The sequence below is a fragment of the Nannobrachium achirus genome (assembly GCF_963921795.1).
Source record: "Nannobrachium achirus genome assembly, chromosome: 19".
Classification (NCBI taxonomy): domain Eukaryota; kingdom Metazoa; phylum Chordata; class Actinopteri; order Myctophiformes; family Myctophidae; genus Nannobrachium; species Nannobrachium achirus.
In genome coordinates, this window is record NC_137826.1 from 28,331,424 (window position 1) to 28,353,961 (window position 22,538).

Sequence of the window (22,538 nt, forward strand, 5' to 3'; positions counted from 1 at the left end):
TAGGGGTGCCTTTTCACTCCTGGCACCTTATATTTATGGCAGGTTTTAGCGAGGAAAACATTAAGATAATGGTTATTTTGGTTAGAACTGACTGAAGATTTAAAATTCAAGTTTAAACGTATCCTAAATAGTTGTTTTTATTGTTCAAATACATTCCAAATATTATCAAATTATCTCGTGGCCCCGTCACCCACTTTGAAAACCCCTGCACTAGAGAACTCTAACCAAGATCCCCAAGTTGTTAAAGGGAGGCTCTTGGTTGTTTGGCTCACATTCAGCATTAAGATATTTAACTAACAAACTAAATAAATCATTTGTTTAAACAACAATATAATCTGCAGCTCATTAATAATAATAGCACAGATTTATATAGCGCAAAGTCGCGTTACACAAAGAAAAGGAAGGAACCAACTTTATTAATTTTCTTTCATTTTTTCTTTTATGTATTTATCAATGAATATAACTCAAAATTGTTCAACGGCTTAATGTGGCTAAATGAGGTAAAAGCTAAATGACTAAATCTGAAAATGAAACCAGTGATTCAACATCACGAGACCTTCACAATATTTAAAGTGTGAAATCAGGAAGTGAAATTCAACAACAGATTTAGGTAAAAATAAAGATAACTTTTTGACTAAGGCAACTGATACCAAAATATCTAATTGTTAAAAGAAAGGAAATCAACAAGATGGACAGAAATTAATAAGTTCAACAAATAAAAGTGAGTGGAAAAGTTTAATGTGGTTTAATGTTGGTTAATGTAGCTTAATGACACTCACTTATACCAAAAAGAAAACGTTAAATTCCACCTATTAAGTACAACGCTTGAAAATAGCAAGTGAACAGAAAATCAACAAGGTGGTCACTGGTTCAACAATTGAAAATGACTGGAAACGATTATACATAATGAATATGACAGACTTGGTCCTTTGGAATAAACAAGTTAATGTTAACTCATGTCTATCACAGTACCGTATGTAGGTCATACATATAAACATGAATGATATATTGTTACAGTTAATTGCATTATTTTATTATTGTCTTAATCTTGTACGTTTTGTAAGGAAGTTGAGTAGAATAAATCTTTATATAGTGCATTCTCAAACCCTTGTATGTTTTCATTAATACTGAAAATAAAAGCGGAGGCATATTCTCGGCAGCTGATATCAACCAGTACCATGCCATCAGCCAGTTATTACAGGCAGACACTTTGAGACCGCACACTCAGTCACAGGAACACAGATGCAGTACAAGCTGAGAGCTCATTTAGCAGAAAGCATGAAGAGAGAGGCAAAGCACACAGGAAGCTCTGCAGAATATTTCTGATACAAAAAGGAGAGACAGGAAAACCTTTGACTGTAGTGTTCAAAACGGTAAGTAGTTACTTTTGATTTACTTACTAAAAGAATATGGTCTTGATCTGACTTTCTGGTTGTGATCTGACACTATATAAAAAGAATTGACTCGACTTTGTTGCAGAGAAATATGACTTGATTCTATGATTCATGTGAATGTTTAGAAGCAAAGTTACAGAGTGTTGTAAGGTTTCAAGTCTTTGCAGGGGCACTGCAGCGGGGAACAGAGGAACTGAGTATTCAGGGTACCAAGTGTCTTTCAGTGCTATTCTGTTGCATAGTCTGTTGGTCTATTATGTGCAAGGGGCCAAGACACAATTAATGTGTACAGGGCTGAGTGTTTCTTTACTATACCCCTGAGTATTTGATTGAAGAAGGGGGATGATTTGATTCCTGTATATCTAGGTCTTTAGACTAAAATGCATCCATACTTTTGTCCATTTGGAAATGGGGGAAAGGTAGGACAAAAGAAAGTGTTATGGCAGATGGGCATTACAGTGTATTTGCTATGGACTCAGTTGATAATTAAATGTAGAGACCGAAAGTATTTATACATGTATCGTATAGTTATTATGAGCATGATGTATCTGGGCTTACGCCTTCCTTATAGTAGTATGGCCATTGTTGCTGTCTCAGCCTGACCAAAGATAGTCAATACATCACTGGTCACAGAGCCTTTTAAGCTCTGAGACGTCCGGTAATGTGCTCTGATGCTCTCAGGACACGGTCACCCTATCTGGCTCTCTTGCCTCCCCCATAATCTCATCACCATTACAACATCTGAGCATCCCATGAAACAGAATTACACTGCCTGTGCATCCACAGCATCTGCCATACTACGATTTACACACAGAGGCTTTTTCCAAGACAACCACGTTGGATTTTGGACCATTTAGGAGCAGCTTTGCTTGTACAGTAGGATTTATACTGTGTACTGTACAGTAAGTAAAAAATACTTTAGAATCATACGTTTGTTTATCCAAGGTGTTATCCATGCCACATCAGTATCGGTAGTAACCTTACGACAATGGAAGTAAACATGAAATATGGTCTTTATGCAAAGAATACGGTACATACTGCAGGCTGTGGTGAGAATGATGATATCATTTGTGGGGACAAATCAAATTAAATGCTGTCTGATTGGTAAAGTACATTATGTTACTCAATTTGCGTTTCAGCAACAGCGCTTGTTATGAGGATTTATATTGTGTGTGTCTGTGTGTGTGTTTGTAAAAATAATAATGAACCACAAAATACACATGAATAATGCGCCAGGACAGAATGACATCATCATTATGGTCTCGACTGCACACACTCCTTTTCAACAAAGGGGCTTGTTCTTGTTGCATGTACTGTATGCATACACTTGATCGGTTTCTTCAAACCAACTCCATGTTTTCCAAACATACTGAATAGTAGGCCTATATGGTAGAATTATTTTTTTCTGTGCCAGCATATTCCTCTTCCCCTTCAGAGTTTCCATTGAGTCACCCCTTCCCCATTGTCTTAGTTGAAAAAGGAGAACAAGAAAAAGATTACTTAGTACGTTCCTTAAGAGATTTTTATCCTGCAAATCTAAAGAGTTTTTCTTTTCTTTACATAGATATTTGATTTGTTTTCAGTACAATTTATTGGAGGATGTAAAATATATATTTGTCTTCCATCAACCTTTCTCATAAATATTCATTCTGGAGGCAGCCATACTGAGAATTCTTTGTTTATTCTGAAGATTTTTTTTTTCCATAGCAAATGTGGTGTTTACTTCATTGATAGAATACTTCTGCTAAATAAACTCCTTTGTTAGTCATCTTGGAAGAAGCATCACATGTCTGACTCTGAATATGCCAGTACACTTAAAGGCAGAGTCTCTATTCATGTTCAAAAGAATAAATAAATGAGGAATTGAAGTTAGCCGTATGTTACCCATGAGTCATGTGTATGTGGAAGTACAAAGCTTGTTTTATACTTGTTTTATTGAACCCGTGTCTCCTCCATCTTCCAGAGGCTCTGTGGAGTACTAGGTCAGAATGAGCAGGCCACAGAGCCCCGGGGCTCCTGTGTTCTCTCTAGAGACAGACGACCGCACAGATGAGGAGAGAGCACAGGCTAAAGAAAACAAGAAGGACCGACTGGTGTCTGCACTGGGTATGAGCAGCTCCGACCCACCCAGAGCCCCCATGGACACTGAATACCAGGAGGAAATAGAAGGAGCCAAGCCCAAGATTAAATTTAATCTCACCTTTGACAAGTGAGACACTCCATGTGATAAGTAATACACTCTTAAGGACATTTTATTGTCTAATTATGAGCTAACAGATTACCTACTGTAGCAACAGTTACTGATACATACAGAGAACACTGTACCTGAGGATTTGCTTGTATTAGCAATGCTGCAAAAAGTCATAACCATATTGTTTCCCTCTTGGGAAATACACATATAGTTTTAAAATAATCCCTGTTGACACAAAAGCTGCAAACATATTTTTTCATTTGTAGAGAAATCCGAGGATTGGAGGAAAATAAAGAGGAGAGAGACCGCAAGAGATTTGACATCAAAAGGTTGCTTGAAGCAGCAGGCAGTGGGGATGTCATGAGGCTGGACGGCCTGCATCAGTACCTGCACCAGAACATGAAGAAACTCACCAACTCAGAGTGTGAGACACACTGTCTTCATTGTCATAGTTCAACAGCTGCTCTCGGACAACAGATTGTCAGGTTAAGTGCATAACAATTTGTCCTTTGGCTATGTCTTCAGATCAATCCTATGGCAAAAATGCCCTGCAGAAGGCTCTTCTGAATCTGAGAGATGGGCAAAACAAAGTGGTGGAATATCTCCTGGAGATTTGTGAGAGAATGGGAGACATCAGAGAGTTTGTGAATGCTGCACGCACAGACAGCTACTACAAAGGTAAAGTAGTCATGACGATGTGGCACTGGCTTTCAAGACATGTCGCACTCTCTCGTTGTCTTCCTGCTAGTCTTTCTTCCAGTCTGTCCCTGTCTCTCACAACTGAAACAGCCGACCTACAAGCACACAACGCCTCGCATCACGAGGCGTTGTGTGCTTGTAGGTCGGCTGTTTCATAGCTTCAGATACCTTCTGAAATGCTATGAGAATGATCTTAAATAAAGTATGTGAGAGACAAAGCAAATGGTAAATAATCAACATCCTCTGTGTATCACTACAGAATTGGAGGACAATATATGGGTACTGACTATGGTTGACTATAGGCTTCAATTCAACATTTCTGTATTTAAGTCATTAACCATCAAATAATTTGATTCATCCAGCTCAGGAACCTGGAGGATGTATATTTGAAATAGTTTAACGTAAATAAGTAAAGAAAGTTACATTGATATTGAACACGTTTTGGTAAGATTTTACTTATATTAATTTAAGCAACTTTTGAAATATATTTTGCCCATCTGTTCAATAGTCATACATTTTATTTAAAGTTATACCGTGTAACTTTTTTTATAAAACAAATCTTAAAATTGTCCTAACTGTTAAATCGCTAAAGTTTTAGAACCCCCACTCTGTTATTTTCAGCTTCTGAAGCCTTCTCTTTATATGTTTTCTATGAGTTGTGAGGGGGGGAGAATTTCCCGGCAAAATGATGTCATCTCCCACATGATACACTACCGGCCAATCACAGCGCCGATCATACACCACCGGCCAATCACAGCGAGTCTTGCTGTCTCTAAAGGAAGTAGCTTCCCTCAGCAACTGTGTTTACATTGGTGAAGGAATCTTGCTTGCTACTCCCTCAATCCTGGTCTAAAAATGATGGGAGACGGCTCTACGGAATCGTATCGGCGAGGCGGAGGTGCTCGCGACGGCCGCGACGGCTCGCGACGGCGGCGACTCCGGCCGAAAAAAGCAATACCGCTACTGACCACTAGTTGAGCAGCTTCCACAGTACAGCTTTAACTAGTATCAGTATTTCAAACATTTGCTCAAATACATTTAATGGACTGCTGACTGCATTTGTATAGTGCCTTTCTCCAAATACTTTTATAAAGTAATTAACCCATACACACCCATCCATACACTGATGGCAGAAGTAGCCTGGGATCGCTTCACATTTCGGGGTTTGATCCGGTCGGGAGCGGAAACCACTCTACGTCATGTTGTCGTCCTCAAAGGACTACAATTTGGCCGGAAAGATCAAACCGGATTCAGTTTTAACCCCAAATAATTCCCCTGCGCTCAAGGGCATACTTTTAGGGCCTACCTAATAAACCCCTTGATGCGGCGTAGTTTTGCTTTTGGAAATTTATTTTTAGTCCAACTCATAGCAACTGGCAAGACTACAAGTCTACTCGAGCATTTTGATAGGGATTGGGGAAACAAACAGGAACCAAAACGAGGCGACGCCGCTTCTTCTGCTTGTGGTTTCCGCCTAGACCGGATCAAGCGGCCCGTTGTAAACGAATACCAGGCTTTCCCCAGGAAAGACAGGTGACGCAAGGTTATGGCAGAAGAAACCATGCAACCCTGTTCAACTGGAGCAGTTCATTTAACACTTCAGGTGTCATAATGGTTTCTTTCTCGTGGCATGTTTATAGTGAATGTGGGCTATTCCTTCAGTTTCTCTAAAGGACATTTGGGCCTGTGTTATTGAGACCATTGGCAATTTGGCCTATGCATGGTGGTAGCAGATGACTTGATGTAATTTCCTCTTGTGTTATGTGACTCATGATTCTTTCTCTTCCTCTGGCAATAGTGTTGTGGGACACAATTTCAGTGCATATTAGCTATTATTTAAAATATGTTGATGATTAACTAATAATAATAATTCTCTATTAATGATTACAACAGACATAACAAATTAATACAAAAACATAGATATGAAACATATTTTTAAATATGTTATACTTATATTTGACATATAGGTTGGTCAAGTATGTTGGCAAGAGAAAATTAGCATTTTAGGGGGGTGTTTTGTATACCGGTATTCATCATATTTTGGAAGATGTTTTCTAGAACTATTATCATTTATATGATTATTAGTAATTTGTGCATGGATTATTTGACATTCCAGGTCTCCAAATATGGAATGACTCATGTATTGATGTGTAAATCCACCAGGTCAAACAGCTCTCCATATTGCCATTGAGAGGAGGAGTGAATATTATGTTGAGCTATTGGTCAAGAAAGGAGCTGATGTACATGCTAAAGCCTGTGGGAAATTCTTCCAGCCACAAGATGGCCCCAGCTTTTACTTTGGTGAGTGGTCTGCTTTCTCTGAACATTGGATGATACAGCTAAAACCCACAGATGCTGTGGCAGCCCAACCAATATGCTCTGTGCAGTACAGTACATAACTGAAGCCTTGGGTTTCCAGGAGGTGGAATACTTATTTCTTATTCCGATTCATTTTGGCATAGCTTTGTTTCATTGGCTGAGCAGCAGTTTTGAACCGTAATATATTTGAAGGTGTCATATATATGCATTTCCCAGTTCAAATCTGCTGCAGAGTCAATGAAACAGAGCTATGGGAAACGGAACCGGAGCAGGAAATTAGTATGCCACCTTCTTGAAACCCAGGACTTTATGCACAGAGTCTATACCCTCTAACTGTAACAAAGGGTGTCCCACACTGTAACTGTCCTAATAAAGTACCAAAATGCCATAGAAGTAGTGCGTAAAAGAAATGTTGAGCCATTACTCTGCATGAAGGGAATCATGGACTTGATGAAAATGGGCCAAACCTTTTGATTTTTCAAATTGATTTCATTATATCATTGACAACCATTTTAAACGATTCTGCTCTATCTTGTTTTTTTTAATAGTTCTTTTGTATTGTAATAATTTCGAATGAATTGAATAGACCATTTTCACAGCATAGATTTAGTAACATTAGCTATGGTGTTTAGGTGTGTGTGTGTGTGTGTGTGTGTGTGTGTGTGTGTGTGTGTGTGTGTGTGTGTGTGTGTGTGTGTGTGTGTGTGTGTGTGTGTGCGCGTGTGCGTGTGCGCACGCATGCGCACGCGCATGCGTGCGTGTATGCGTGCGTGTGCCAATGAATGAAAACACAACCAGAATTAATGTTAGGCCTATTACTTTCAGCTGGGTTTACTTCGTCAAAATGTCTGCTGTGAAAGGTCCAACAGTCAAATTATAGTGAAATTAAACTACCCCGTCAAGGACCCCCGAGGGTCCGCAGACCCCACTTTGAAAACCACTCAGCTGGATCAGAAAAGTAATTCAAAACGCTGATAAGAGACAAGTGTACTGATTTCCACCTACAGGGGAGCTGCCTCTGTCGCTAGCAGCTTGCACCAACCAGCAATCGGTGGTGGATTTCCTAATAGAAAATGAGTACCAGAGAGCAGACGTTCGGGAGAGGGACTCCCAGGGAAACATGGTGCTTCATGCCCTGGTGGTGGTGGCAGACAACAGCCCAGAGAACACCGCCTTCATCACCACCATGTACGACCACATCCTCACCTTCACCGCAACACTCCATCCCAAGCTGAGGCTGGAGGAGAGCGAGAACAACCAGGGCCTGACACCTCTCAAGTTGGCTGCTAAGACAGGCAAGATTGGGGTAAATAAAGACCAGAAGTTCATACGAGTAAAGCCTGATTTCTGCTTCACGGTACAAGGGTGTCACGTGCCAAAGATAGCAGATCTACAAGCTCACACCGCTGTAGGGGTCATCAATATATCAAAATTGTGTCTGTGGCAAAGTTTAGATTTTCTTTTTATGCTCCATTGTAATGTTATTTTGATCATAAGACCCAATTACTGAATGTCAGTCTCCAGGTTTTCTTCAGAATATGTGAACAATGATTTACTAAGACATTATGACACATTGGGAGTTCACTAGCACTAGTGGTTCTCAAACGTTTTATTTGGAAGGACCCCCTTAACTTTGAGAGTGTACAAGTGGAACCAAATGGGCCCATTGTACACTCTCAGAGTTATCTCCATTCAGGGCTAGCTCCTTGTGTTTCTGGTAATATTATTGTCCGCTAATTGTGTAGGCTGTCAGTGGCAAAAATAGACTTTTTACAAAAGGTTCCCCCACAATCCAGCAATCCTGCGCTGTATGGTCTTATGATATGGTTTTCATCTGCAGGCCCTATTATAACACAGCAATATTCTGTTATTCCAACACGTTATAACTACTTTGTGTGAGGTTTTCAGTCTTGGACAACTTTATTGTCGTTCCACTCTCTAATCACCATTTGTCCCTAACAGATTTTCGGGCATATTCTGGGTCGGGAGTTCACAGAGAGTAACACCAAACACTTGTCCCGTAAATTCACTGAGTGGGCCTATGGGCCTGTCCACTCTTCCCTTTACGACCTGGCCTCACTGGACTCTTATGAGGACAGCAACTCTGTCTTGGACATACTGGTCTATGGCAGTGACATTCCTGTAAGTCACATCATTACATTCCCTCACCTACCATAGCCATATTGTCATTTATTATGTGCAGAGATAGCATACATGCACATGTATACAGTATCTTGTTAAAACAATCAAAAAATACACACAAAACAAATACGATAAACTATAAAATATTCTCAAAATATATAAAATACACTGGCAAATGTAGTTCTAATTATTCATTGATGGGCTAACATGACTGTCTACCAGATTTTGAGGACTAAGATAACATTTTTACCTTTCTTAAGTAATGAAAGTGAAGTTTAATGATGTGTCTCTGTGTTCTTTTATTGTGGTCTGAAACACATATGTCACAAATGTCCTTCAGAACCGTCACCAGATGCTGGAGCTGGAGCCTCTGAGCAGACTGCTGGATGAGAAGTGGAAAAGGTTTGCATGCCCCATCTTTTTCTTCAACTTCCTGGTCTATGTCCTGTACCTGACCGTGTTCACCATCGTCGCCTACAACAAGAGGGACAAGGTGAGCCAGACAGCACAAGACTCTGTGAGTGATTGTTGCCAGTTCACAGTCAAACAAAATGTAATGCCTCAACTCCTACAATTCCAAGTGCTTTTTTTGGGGGGGGTCGCAGCCTAAAAAGGTTGAGAACCACTTCTACAGGGCAGTGGTTCTCAACCTTTTCAGGCTGTGACCCCCAAAATAATCATATTTCAACTGGGGACCCCCCACCCTGACAAGCACTAAGAGTTGAGGCAACATATTTCACGGTTCTATTGTGAAAATAGCAGATCTGCATGCTCACAACACTTCGCAATGCGAGATCTGCTATTTTCACAATTTCTGCCTCTAATATTTGACAATTTGGTCAATGTTTTATTCGTCATTTTAGAGATATTAAAAAGTCCTTAAATTGTCACTTTAGAAATGTGCAGATAACCTCATACACTTAAACTTTATGTTGGTTTGTTTACTGTTGAGTGAGAAAACAATGTTGCACATTAAGATAATCATCTGGGGACCCCTCAGAATAATTTGGGGACCCCCTTGGGTCGAGACCAACTTCTATAGGCTATAGGCTCACACACTGATCTTTGTTGTCTGATCCTCAGCCACCGTTCTCCCTTGAACACACCACAGATGGCTACCTTTATCTCTCAGGTCAACTGCTGCTGGCACTGGCATCATGCTATTTCATCATCAGAGGGGTATGTGGGTCTGTTTGAGTGTTCCGTTATGTGACTGCATCAAACTCTCAGAAATGGCACAAAGTTTATTTATTATGTTTATTTGAGTCTTCTTTTTGTCTAATCCCCAGATACTAGACATGAGGAGGAAACCTCCTAAGCTACAGACACTGCTGATTGACGGTTATAGTGAGATTCTTTTGTAAGTTGCCAAGCTGATTGTACAATATTATTGTACAAAGTTCATCCGTGCACTCTCTGCTTTCTAAACGAGTATAAAAGAATCATTGGAAGAGAAATATATGATATCACATCAGATGATTAGAGTACATGTGTAATATCTTTCTGCTTGCACACAAACTACGCATTAAAAGGCCCAACGTAGCATCTTTGATCACATCAGAGAACACTTTGTGCCTGCTTGTGTGTGAAAGCAAACCTATGTCATGGCCTGCTCATTATGCATTATGTTTCTGGCAGTGCAGCTGTGTGTTTATAAGCTGTTTGTGTTTTGCATACAATGTTTCGGATCTCTGGGGGATCATTGTTATATCTATTGTGCTTTAGTTTTGTGCAGGCACTCCTATTTCTAGCCTCTGCTGTGCTGTACTGCTTTGGGAGGCAGGAATACCTCGGCTTTCTGGTGTTGTGTCTCGCTCTGAGCTGGATCAACTTGCTGTACTTCTCAAGAGGCAATCAACACATGGGAATCTACAGTGTTATGATACAGAGGGTATTGATCACATCACATCACACACACCCTTCACTACAGCCGGAATATGTTGTAGCACTTTGAAAAGCAGTATAAATTGGGCTCAAGTGTGTCTAATACAGTCTTCTTTGTTTTCCTTTTGTAGATGATCCTTAGTGATATACTGCGTTTTCTCTTTGTCTACATCGTGTTCCTGTTTGGATTCTCAGCAGGTATTGCATGTTTTCTAAAATAAAAAAAATAAAAAACTAAGTCACTTCAAAAGAGATATCCACCATCTGAAATGTCTGACAAATTGGGTGCAGGGCAGGCGTGAACATAAGTCACTAGAAATATCATTGAGCCTACTATTTCAAGGACTTTGTCCACAAAATGGTACTATCTGTTATACGTCAATTCTGTTTCCAAAATGTAAGAATCAATCCTTTAAAATCTTCTATTTTGGCACAAAACGAGTGGAGACTCATGTTTTCAGAATCTGTGCTGATGATATTCATTCATCCTGCTGTGAGAGATACAGTGCTAGCTCTGAAAACACTGTAGCCAGTGTATACACAAATAAAGTAGTATAAGGCAAGCATGTCTATAAGCATGCATGTGTGCCACCCGTTCTCATAACTGTCCTCATTTGACATCACAGCGGTGGTGACCCTGCTCATAGAGCCTCCTCCCAGGGCCAACGACAGCACCACTCCACCCGGGAACAACATAAGCGGGAAAAGTCTTTATCGGCCACTGGCCCCTGAGGAGAGGGAGGAGTGTCTGAAACCCACATACAGAAACATCTCCTACACCACCCTGGAGCTCTTCAAGTTCACCATAGGCATGGGTGACCTGGAGTTCACGCAGGGGTACGAGTACAAGGAGGTGTTCTACGTCCTCCTCATCTCCTACATCATCCTCACCTACATCCTCCTGCTGAACATGCTCATCGCCCTCATGAGCCGCACCGTGGACCAGATCACCACGGAGAGCACCGGCATCTGGAAGCTACAGGTGATGCAGACCACAGAGCAAGGGTCTTCAACAGGGGGTCCCGGGACCCCTAGGGGGTCCTCAGACTTTTATATTAACCACTTTTATATTAACCACTTGAACCCTCCATATTCTGAGAACTTTAGCCAAAAATAGCAGATCTACAAGCTCACAACGCCTCGCAGGCTTGTAGAACGGCTATTCACGTCAAAGAGGTTTGGTAGAGGGGAAAAAGAGCAGACTAAGAACAGAGTGAAAGGTCAAGTTTATTATTAAGTATTGACGGTTCAAGTGGTTAAATATCTGAAAACACAAATTGACATGAATCCAAAATACACTGGTGATTGTGCTGTCAAACAGTGAACCTATATGGAATCTAGACCCATGTAATTGTCTCCACCAGCCGAAGGCAGGGGGAGAGTATGTTTTCGCCCCTGTCCGTGCGTCCGTGCGTCCGTCCGTCCGTCCGTCCGTCCGTCCGTCCGTCCTCCGAGTTTGTGTACAGCTAATCTCTGGCGCCGTTGGCCCGGACGCTGCCAAAATGAGCACACACACTCCCTGGATGCCAGTTCAAAACCTCTGCCCCACATTTTTCAAATGGCCCTGTTCTAGAGCCACCATGAGGCCGATGTTTGCAAAACACATTTCTGTACACTACTCCTACAGATTTTGTCCAAAAATCACGCAAATCGGCAGACAGCATCTCTACAGTCATGTGATCGATACGGATCTCTCTGATTGTCCATATTCCATCCTGATTGGCTGATATTGGCTTTCAAAGTTTGTAAGATTGGTCCATTTTGGACAAAATGCCTCAAATCACAAATGCAGATTGCAATTAACAAGAAATCGCGCACACAGGTTCCCACTAGGCCGAGGAAGAAATGCCACTTCAAATTTTTGAAATCAGCCTCATGGTGGCGCTATAACAGGCCGATTCATGGTTTTACCAATAACTCCACCGATCAGTTTCAAACTTTGTCAGCGCACTCCCTGGATGCCAATTCAGAACTTCTGCCCCACATTTTTCACATGGGCCTGTTCTAGCGCCACCAGGAGGCCAATTTGTGCAAAACTACCTTTTGGCCAGTACTCCTAAAGATTTTGTCCAAAAATCACGCAAATCGGTAGAGGACAGTATCTCTACAGTCATGTGATCGACATGGATCTCTCTGATTGTCCATATTCCATCCTGATTGACTGAGATTGGTCCGTTTTGGACAAAATGCCTCAAATTACAAACGCAGAGTGCAATTAACATGAAATCGCGCACACACGTTTCGACTAGGATGAGGAATAAATGCCACTTCAAATTTTTTAAATCAGCCTCATTGTGGCGCTATAACAGGCCAATTCGTGGTTTTACCTATAACTCCACCGATCAGTTTCAAACTTTGTAAGCGCACTCCCTATAGGCCAATTATTTGTTTACAAACATTGAGACTGAACGCACAGCTGACTGTATCATGTAATCAATTCCTAACAGATCCCCAAACCTGTTGTTTTGGGGAGCACTGGTTATTCAACCTCCTCTTGTGTGCTAGTGAGGTGCTCCCATGGGTGCGCCCTTATCGAGACATATATACTTCATTGCGCAACGGTGTTCCACGTCAACCGAGTAGCTGATATACAAACTCACATCGCGTCACCAATGCAACCCTTCTGAGCTTGGAGGTCTGCGGCTCTGCGCGCGACACCGTCGCAGGACGGAGCATAATTAGGCTTCATGGACTGCAGCTGGGCGAGCAGTAGACGCTCTGGTGATCCAGTGGATCGGGTGTAGCCTGGCTCCAGCCAATAGACCCGCCCACTCTCTGAGTGAACTGCAGCGCCAGCGGAGTCGGAAATCAGGCTAGATCGGGTGGGTGATCAAGAGGAGCGCTCCCTCTGTTCTGATGACGGTGAATAGAGGTGGGGTTTGAAGGACAACTGTTTTGAATCGCTATTATTGTTTACAATCAACAGAAACTAAGGATTATATATTTCAAGAGTGAGAATTTACAGTAAAAATCCTAAGCATTCTTCCTCCACACTGGGAGAAAAACGGCATCTGAAAGTTTGATGGAATGCATTTTTAAACACGAGTGCCATCCATTGCATCCTATGAACGGTGGGGTTCATTTGGTGCCGACCGGCGTGCGCATACTGGTTTATATCAATGTGACGTGGACCATTAAGGCATCTATAGGCCAAGGAATTTTTTTTCTTCACATCAGCCTTTTATAGCGCCACCTGGAGGCCGACTTATGTAAGACACATTTTTGGATATTACTCCTTCAGATTTTACCCAAAATTAACACAAATCAGCACACAGTATCTCTACAGTCATATGATCAAGACGGATCTGTCCTGTATTAAATATTCCATCCTGATTGGCTAAGATTGGCCTGCAAACTTTGCTGGATTGATCCGTTTCAAACAAAATGCCTCATATCAAACACAGCGTGCAATGGTAATGAAATTGTGCACGCACATTCGCAAAAGGCCAAGGAAGAAATTACCCTACAAAATGTTCAAATCAGCCTCATGGTGGCACCACGAAAGGTCTAAGATTGGTGAAGAACACATGCCACCCTTTTTACAGTGGCCTATTATACCACGACCAGGACGCGTGGCTGGTGGAGACCTGTGCTCGGAAGAGCACTTCTTCTAGTTTGTGCATGCTTCCGTTTTTTTTATCAGCAGGTCTGGAATTTCATCATTTTAGGGGCAAGGCCACTTGGCCTTTTGTGTTGTCCATTTTTTGAGGGCACAAAGGCCAAATGCCAGGGCAGGAAGGCCACCAAATAAAACAAGATTTTAGTCCATTGAAAGAATTTGTAGAATTAAGGGTTAGGGATGATAACCTAATCTGCAGTGAAATAGATAAATGATGCAGGCTTGCCAACACTCCTGGATTTTGACCCCATCTCCTGCCATGCTCCTGGATTGGCATTGGCCCCATCCAATCACCTGCTAAAGAATTTGAAAAAATGTCCCGCCCCTTACATCTGGCGCAGTCAGGTTAGGTGGCTCAAGGTCATAGGTTCAAATCCTGCATTGTGAAGAAGACTGATATCCATGTTAGTCTTCAAAAGAACCCAGGATCTCTGGACCAGAGAGAAGTAGTGTCTCTTGATGTTACACCACAGGTTTATTTACAGAGTCAGTTTTTGAAGGATTATATTTCAACCTTCTAAACATGCTTCAGAGAGAATGCCCTTGGGAGGATTTGAACCCACAACCTCTTGCTCATACACAGTGTCTTAACTCAGGGAGTCACCATGCTCTCTGTTTGAACTTACAGCCTCTGGCTCACATAGACAGTGCCTTATCGCAGAGAACCACCAAAGTCTCAGAATTTACCCTGGATTTTCCATCTCTTCCAAGTGTTCTTCTGGATATTATTCTCCAAAATATGCTGCAGAGGGAAGAGCAGGATGACCTTGGCTGGATTTGAACCCAGGAACTATGGCTCGCATTTGGCATTTTAACTTAGGGACAGAGCCACCATGAAGCTCTCTGAAGTTTCTCTTCTGTTGTAATTTGTTCTTCCGGTTGTCACTCTTCAAAAGGGGCCTTGGGATCATGTACAGATCAGCGTCTTAAATGTGTTTTCTGTTCCATCAGAGGTGTCTTTACTGTATAAGTACGTTTTAGTGTTAGCATGAATGTTAGTGAGATAAAACAGCAGGGAAACCATTAAACACAGAGGGTGGTAGCTCACTATGTTAACACACTGTTCGTGTGATCCAGAGGTTGTGTGTTTGAATCCCACTCTGCTATTTACGCTGAAGCTTTACTTAAAAGACCAACATCCATAAGAAGAATTGCACGTCAAATCTGCATCAGCATGGCTAGCGTAGTGGTGGAGCGGATAAATTGTAGTTACCTCAGTGCTGGCTGTGAGCGGGCCACAGGTTCAAGCCATATACTACCTCACAGTTCACACTTCCTGGGAGAGGAGAGCCTGTGTTGTTTCTGAACAATAAAGCTAAGTGTTTATGTAAAAGAAATCCATGGCTGAAATTTTAAACGAGAGATTGATTGAAGAATTTATTAGAAGGTTGCATTGGAAAAAGTACAGTTTCATGACAGTCCAAATCACTGTACAAAGTCAACTAAAAGGATATCTTATTTACACAGGAACCACTTTATGTATCTCATATAGGCCTAACATTGAAGGACAGACGGATAGAACACAACAGCATGCACCGATCAAAAATTATGTCACGTCAGAATCAAGGCGAAACACCTGGAAAAAAGTGAGTCCCAAAATCAAATAGGCCTACCCAAAACATTTACGTGTCTGCGGACAACATCGACGCTGATTGGCCGCTTCTTTCCTCAATTCCTCCATTCCTCCTCGGTGGAAAGCCTGTGCCATTTCCTCAGAGAAGGCAAAATTGGTGGATTTTTTCAACTTGGCCAGTTTTGAACGAGGATGCTGCTGATAGAGGTGTGTTGGTATGGACAGCTGATCGTATGCTGATTGTGTGTGCGACCCGCAGTGGACACAGAGGAATGTTAAATAAAAGCCTGGGTTTCCGAGGCTACTGTAGAAAAGTCATCATAACAACGTCTTTGTTGTGCAACATTGAATTATGGCTTTTGGATTGAAATTGAAGCGTTTAGATGGCTGCATGTGGCCTATAGAGTATAGACCTAAAGGCCCATTCCCACTGGGCCAGATAACAGATAAAAAAAAATCTCTTTCTCCAGATAAAAAAAAATATTTCTCCATTCAAGTGTATGGTAAGATACAGATAAAAACAATATCTGTCACAGATTTAAAAAATCTGTGACAGATGATTTTTTTTTTATCTGTATCTTACCATCCACTTGAATGGAGAAAGAGATTTTTTTATCTGGAGAAAGAGATTTTTGCGGGAATGGGCCTTTACTCATGAAAACCAGTGATACTGTCTTCTATGTTTTGCAAAAGTAAGCCATTTACCATGAGAGGGAGTGGGTTGTTGGCTGATTTACCACTGTTGGGTTGTGGCACAAGGCGAAGCGACCTCGAATGGTAAATTGCTTTTCTACCACTTTTACCATATAAATGAAAGAAAACACAGTTGTAACTTGCAAGGATCTTTAGTTACAATCATTAATTGTTTCAGTGGGCGGGGTCCACAATTTGGGCCCACAATTTGAATTGTATTTGGTCACAGACCCCCATGGGAAGAGATGTAGATTTATACAGATTGTTATTTAAAACAGCAACAAAAATTGCATTCCTGTCAAAAAGTAAGGCAGGAATTGAACTTATAAGATTTTTAGACCAGTGAGTCACTGAGGTTTTCAATATTTTAACTGGATAATAAAACAAAAGGTAGAGTCCTGTTTCTATTGCGGTTCTAAAACATTCAAACATCTAGACAATTAAGCAACAACAAATAAGAACAAATATGCTATTAAAGATCTTCTTTTCTTTTTTCTTTTGTAACGTTGTTTGTTGTTCATCTAAAAAGAAACAATACCATTTTGCTTCAAGCAGCAAGTAGCTTAATGAGTTAGGATACTGAGCTAATGATACAGAGGCTGTGGGTTCACGCCCCACTGATGATCTTTCTTTAGAAGACTGATTTCCAGCAGGTTAACTTCAAAACTAGTTCAGAAAGCATTGTGAGATGACCTCGCCGTGCTGGCGCAGCGGACTAGTAATGAGGTCTGTGAAATAGAATACCTTTAATAGGTTTGTTCAAATCTGGCCGTGGTCGAGGCAGGGTCTGCTTGGGGTGTGTGGGCAATGCATGCAAGATCATACAGTTATTCACTTAAGTAATGACTTAAAGATGAGAAGTCATTTTTAAAGATGTCTTACTTTGCTTCAGTCATCAAATCTGTACACCATTTGGCAATTTAAGGCTGAAATTGTACCAACGCTAGTAAAGCAAGCCTGATAAATGTATCAAACAAAAAAAATTAACAGAACACAGGGAAATATTATATTTCTGTTAAGAAGTTTTGGGGGGAACCCCAGACCCCCGTTGTGGAGTTCCATGCAACCCCACGACCCAAAAAAGTGAGTCCCAAAATCAAGGCGAAAAACCTGAAAAAAAGTGAGTCCCAACAAGGCGAAACACCCGGAGAAAAGTGAGTCCCAAAATCCCCCCAAATCCCCCAAAAAGTGAGTCCCAAAATCAAGGCGAAACACCTGGAAAAAAGTGATTCCCATCAAGACAAAACACCCGGAGAAAAGTGAGTCCCAAAATCCCCAAAAAGTGAGTCCCAAAATCAAGGCGAAGCACCTGAAAAAAAGTGAGTCCCATCAAGGCGAAACACCCGGAGAAAAGTGAGTCCCATCAAGGCGAAACACCCGGAGAAAAGTGAGTCCCATGAAGGCGAAACACCCGGAGAAAAGTGAATCCCAAAATCCCAAAAATCCCCCAAAAAGTGAGTCCCAAAATCAAGCGAAACACCTGGAAAAAGTGAGTCCCATCAAGACGAAACACCCGGAGGAAAAAAAACTCATGCAAATGAGGTCCAAGTCAGACCTCCTATTCATTTGTAAGTTAGTCTTCAATTGTTAAAATTAAATTAAACTGCCGATTTGAAAATGGAATATGTGCTGTGAGTGTGACAATTAGACTACTACACCATTCAGTCGCACATCTCTTAGTAATGTTGAAGTGTTCATTAGTATGTTAGCTCTTAGTTGATAAAGTTAAACACCTCAGCATTGAACCATAGATCAACTGGGACTTGAACTCAGGTCTCTAGGCTGAGGGTCCAATGATTAGGCCACCATACTATGCCCCAGTCACTCTTCACTCATGTCTGTTACTCTTAGTGGTGTTCTTTAGGTTGTTTTTTTTTAGACTTGAAAACATTGAACCGTAGGAGAACAGGGATTTGAACATAAGAGTCTGATAATAGATCAAGTGCTGTTGACCTCAAAATAGTTTTGTTGCAAGGAGTTGCATGACAAAGCATTGGTGTGGTTTGAGCTTTAGCGTTGTTGAAGAGTTCTTTTGTATATGTTACCCTTCAATTATTAAATTAATTAATTATCTCCTGGATTCTGACAGTCCAATGTTGACAGCCCTGAAATGATGGTATTTACAATCTGATCCATGCTAGCCTCGCGTAGCCAGGCTTACTCATCTGCGAAGAGAAAAGCCTGGTTACGACCATAGGCTGAAACGGCATGAAAAGGTGCTACTTCCGCCGGGAGAATTTCACCGGAAGACTGCAACGCATGACGTAACTTCCGTTAACTGCAGCACTTCCGCCACTTCCGGTGTCTGCAGGTTCATGCCATTTACATCGCCTATTGTGGCCAGGGTGGATCCATGCTCAGCCCAGCACCAATCAAAGTCACTGGATTGGTTTAAAGAGGGGGACTCAGGGGAGTTCATATTTCAGAATCAAAAGACACTGTTGCCTACATGAAAATAAAGAGACACTGTTGTCTATTATTGTCAAGAAAGGGACAGAGGAGAAAGTGGTACAGTCAGCTGGGGCATTAAGGCCACTGTGGCCTCAGGTCATGCCAATGTCTTGAGGAGCACAAGACCAAACTGAGGGGCAACGACGGCCATGGCCTTCATGGCCTCCCTGAAATTCCTGCCCTGGTGAGAGGGTATGGGATGGGTATTCACCGAAGTAACAATTAAAAAATAATTAATCATTTTTGGTCATTATAGTTACCATCATTATTGCTATTGTGAAAATGTGAAACTTGCTGAAATTATGTTGCAAGAAAATGTGCAAGAAAGAAAATAAATAAATGACCTTGTTTTGGTGGAAAGAGCAAGCAAGGTTTTACCTCTAATATGTATGATGTTAATGTGTTCTTCAGAGGGCCATCACCATCCTGGACCTGGAGAAGTGGCTGCCTCACTGTGTGAGAGAGAAGCTTCGCTCCGGGGTGCAGAAGGATCTCGGTGCCACAGCTGGAGAGGATCGTCGATGGTGCTTCAGGTTTGTCCAGTAGTTACGTCTCATTCAGTGCGGATGACAATAGCAGCAGGCAATGACACTTAACAAGATGGACAAATACATCCATACACTTGGTCTTATATGACAAACATGGTTGGATATTTTGCCAGTAAATGTCTTGTTGGGTTGTACCTGCACTGCTGATCACACATGACATCATCACATATAGTGTTAGGGTCTTGGTTCTGTCGCAAAATCGCACTTCCTATAGGCATTTCCTATTCATTGTTACAGTAAATTAGTGTTGACCAGTATCATGGTCAGTATCATGTCAGTATCATGGTCAATATCATGTCAGTATTATGTCAGCAGCATGTCAGTATCATGGTTAGTATAGTGGTTATCTTGGCCTTAGGATACATTATGTAAGAAATATCACATTTACAATATTTTGAATTTTACATTGATTCCTTATGAGATATGCTGTGAGAGCCCAAACATGCTTACTCAGTTATTCGTTATGTGAAAGTCCTATGATGTCTATGACATCTGACATCATACCCTTTTATGCCCATACTTGGAGATCCCTGTCTGTAGAACCAGCCACACAGATATGGGCTGTCTTGGCCATCTGTCTTGGCCATATATGGATTCTGTTGGTGTGGTATGTGGCCGATGTGGCCTCCATAATATGGGCATTCCCATATGAAGTCTTGTTGGATATTCTGTTAGTGTGACCTCAGAGCATGATGTCAAGAGTGACAAACCCATAGAACCACAGTATCAGGCGTGACAGACAGACAGAGATACATACGATCAAGCTGTGACCATTCACATATTAACTAACTAGTACAAGGACAAGGACAAGGGCCTGTTAAAAAGACTGAATACTAACATGGTAACCCGGGGCGATCGTGCTTTCGCCGCTCGGGCACCTAGGTTATGGAATGAACTGCCAGTGGAGCTACGGTTAGCACCATCCCTGCCTAGGTTCAAGTCATTATTAAAAACGTACCTTTACACCAAGTGTTTCCTATAACCGTGTAAAGAAGTGTTTTTGTACACTGTATTTTTTTTTTTTTTTTTTTTGATTGTGTATCATTAGTGTTCTATGCTTTGTTGTGTTTTCTGTGTGTTTTTTTTTTTTTTTTTTTTTTTTTTTTTTTTTTGCTGTATGTTGTTGTTTTTAATCATGTTCTGTGAAGCACTTTGTAACGCTGTTTGGAAAAGTGCTATACAAATAAAATTCATTATCATTATCATTATCATTAGTAGTGTAACAAAAGGGGTTTAGACTTGAATAACAATGAAGCCGAAACAAAGGGTTTTGAAAATGCACGACTTACTCAATGTGAACAATTCAGATGCTGCTATGAGAGTAGAAGGTGATGGGCTGGCCTGGCCGCTGACGTGCAGTGTGCCATGTTCCTCAGTAATCTGTCTCCTTCTCTGACAGCTGACTGATGTGTTGCGCGGCACACTATAATTGGTGCATGTGTCCTCTTGTGTCTCAGAGTGGAGGAAGTCAACTGGAACATATGGAACATAAACCTGGGCATAATCAATGAGGACCCAGGGGACCGCGATAGAGCCTCCATGTCTCCCTTACACAGCCCTGTCAGCAGAGGTACATTATGGAGAAGATGTGTACTCAAAGTTTCTCTGTGAGGAATCCAGTGGTGGAATAAGTACTTAAATATGTTACTTAATTAAAAGTACAAAGTTACAAGTAAAAGTCCGGAATTCAAAATGTACTTGAGTAAAAGTACAAAAGTAGTGGCATCAAAATGTACCTAAAGTACCAAAATAAAAGTACTTGATATTCAGAATGTCCCATTTCAAATGTTCAAATGTATACAAATCTTTTGAAAATGCGATGCTTTGTGTGCTTGTTGATCTGCTATTTTCAAATGTACATAGGGCCGAAGTGATTAATGTATGTTTTGTAATAATAATCAGAACCTACAAAGTAACTGCTAACTAAAGTTTAAAATAATTGTAGTGGAGTAAAAATACAATATTTGCCTCTGAGATGTAGTGGAGTAGAAGTAAAAACACTGAAAATTGGAAATACTCAAGTACGAATACCTGAAAACTGTAGCCTACTTAAATACAGTACTTAAGTAAATCTACTTAGTTACTTTACACCACTGGAAGAATCACATAACTATGTATGTACACAGAACTTGAATGTGAGTGTTTTTATTTTCCAGAGATTGTCATGGGCATGTTTCATTGAATTTCTTGTTTGTCCACAGGGAGGAGCTGGAGAGGCTTCTTTAGGGAGGCCAGCCGCTACACTCAGGGAAGACATCGCAGACACACACAACAGCCAACAGAGATGAGCCCTCTGTCCAGCAGTCCAGTCTAAAGAGACTGGCGGAGATCGTGCACTGTTTAATTTCCTCTCACCTTGGCTGACCTATGCGGGCGTGATGCATTCAACCGTATCGATGTTTCTTTCATTTTCAGCTCCCCACAAAACACAGCCACAGGATGTGATACTGGGACTGTTCTGGCATTCTTCATTATGTCCCAGATGAGACCTAGTTTAATACTGCCATATCAGGTTATCGGTGCTAAGGAAATTACTGTACCGTATTTACTGTATTACTGCTGACATACTGCAACAAGTGCTCCCTATAGTGATATCTGTGCTGTTTAAATGCCGGGATAATCACATCAACGGACTTGGGAGTGTTCATTCCAAGGCTTTTGAAATCTCTGTGCTTCCATCATCTGTGCTTCCATCATCTGTATTATCAGAAGAAAGGCCATCATTGTGCTATTAATATTGTTCCTGGCTGCTTTTGCTAAAAGATCTTGATAGTGTGCTGATGAAAGCGTTGTGCCTGCCCTCCCACTGTGTGCCCTTTATAGAATTCCCATTTTCATCACTGCCAGACTGACAATCTATTGCAGCCATCCTCATGCAGATTTCACTGCTTGCTTTGTCTACTGTACTTCTTGTTTCCATGAGACAGAGGCTTGGATCGATGGCATAAAAGCAAATAAATGGGTGCAATTACTACCTCATGCACTGGCTGTCAGCCCTATGCAGTATGTGGCACGGAGAAGGCGG

The 22,538-nt window shown here is 41.3% G+C and overlaps 1 protein-coding gene across 2 annotated transcripts; it reads left to right on the plus strand.

Moving 5' to 3' along the window:
• The first annotated feature begins 32 nt into the window (after positions 1-32).
• Positions 33-22,311, plus strand: trpv1 (transient receptor potential cation channel, subfamily V, member 1). 2 transcript variants are annotated; one of them, XM_080748795.1, is made up of 17 exons: positions 33-721; positions 1,202-1,373; positions 3,358-3,603; positions 3,852-4,009; positions 4,111-4,263; positions 6,448-6,585; positions 7,611-7,909; positions 8,566-8,745; positions 9,086-9,238; positions 9,829-9,924; positions 10,035-10,105; positions 10,471-10,636; positions 10,761-10,827; positions 11,256-11,611; positions 19,377-19,498; positions 20,971-21,083; positions 21,715-22,311. In XM_080748795.1, the coding sequence occupies exons 3-17, from the start codon at positions 3,383-3,385 to the stop codon at positions 21,825-21,827; spliced, it is 2,406 nt and encodes an 801-aa protein (XP_080604921.1). In that variant the 5' UTR covers positions 33-721; positions 1,202-1,373; positions 3,358-3,382; the 3' UTR covers positions 21,828-22,311. The 2 variants fall into 2 exon arrangements, with proteins under 2 accessions (XP_080604921.1, XP_080604922.1); XM_080748796.1 differs by lacking the exons at positions 33-721; positions 1,202-1,373 and having other exon boundaries at positions 3,487-3,624.
• Positions 22,312-22,538: the final 227 nt, after the last annotated feature.

What these genes read in the sequence shown, in the direction of transcription:
- trpv1 (XM_080748795.1), top strand. Translation starts at nt 3,383, where the DNA reads ATGAGCAGGCCACAGAGCCCCGGGGCTCCTGTGTTCTCTCTAGAGACA. An exon ending in GATCGTCGATGGTGCTTCAG is followed by an intron (nt 19,499 to 20,970) that starts GTTTGTCCAGTA and finishes CTTGTGTCTCAG; the next exon opens with AGTGGAGGAAGTCAACTGGA. An exon ending in ACACAGCCCTGTCAGCAGAG is followed by an intron (nt 21,084 to 21,714) that starts GTACATTATGGA and finishes GTTTGTCCACAG; the next exon opens with GGAGGAGCTGGAGAGGCTTC.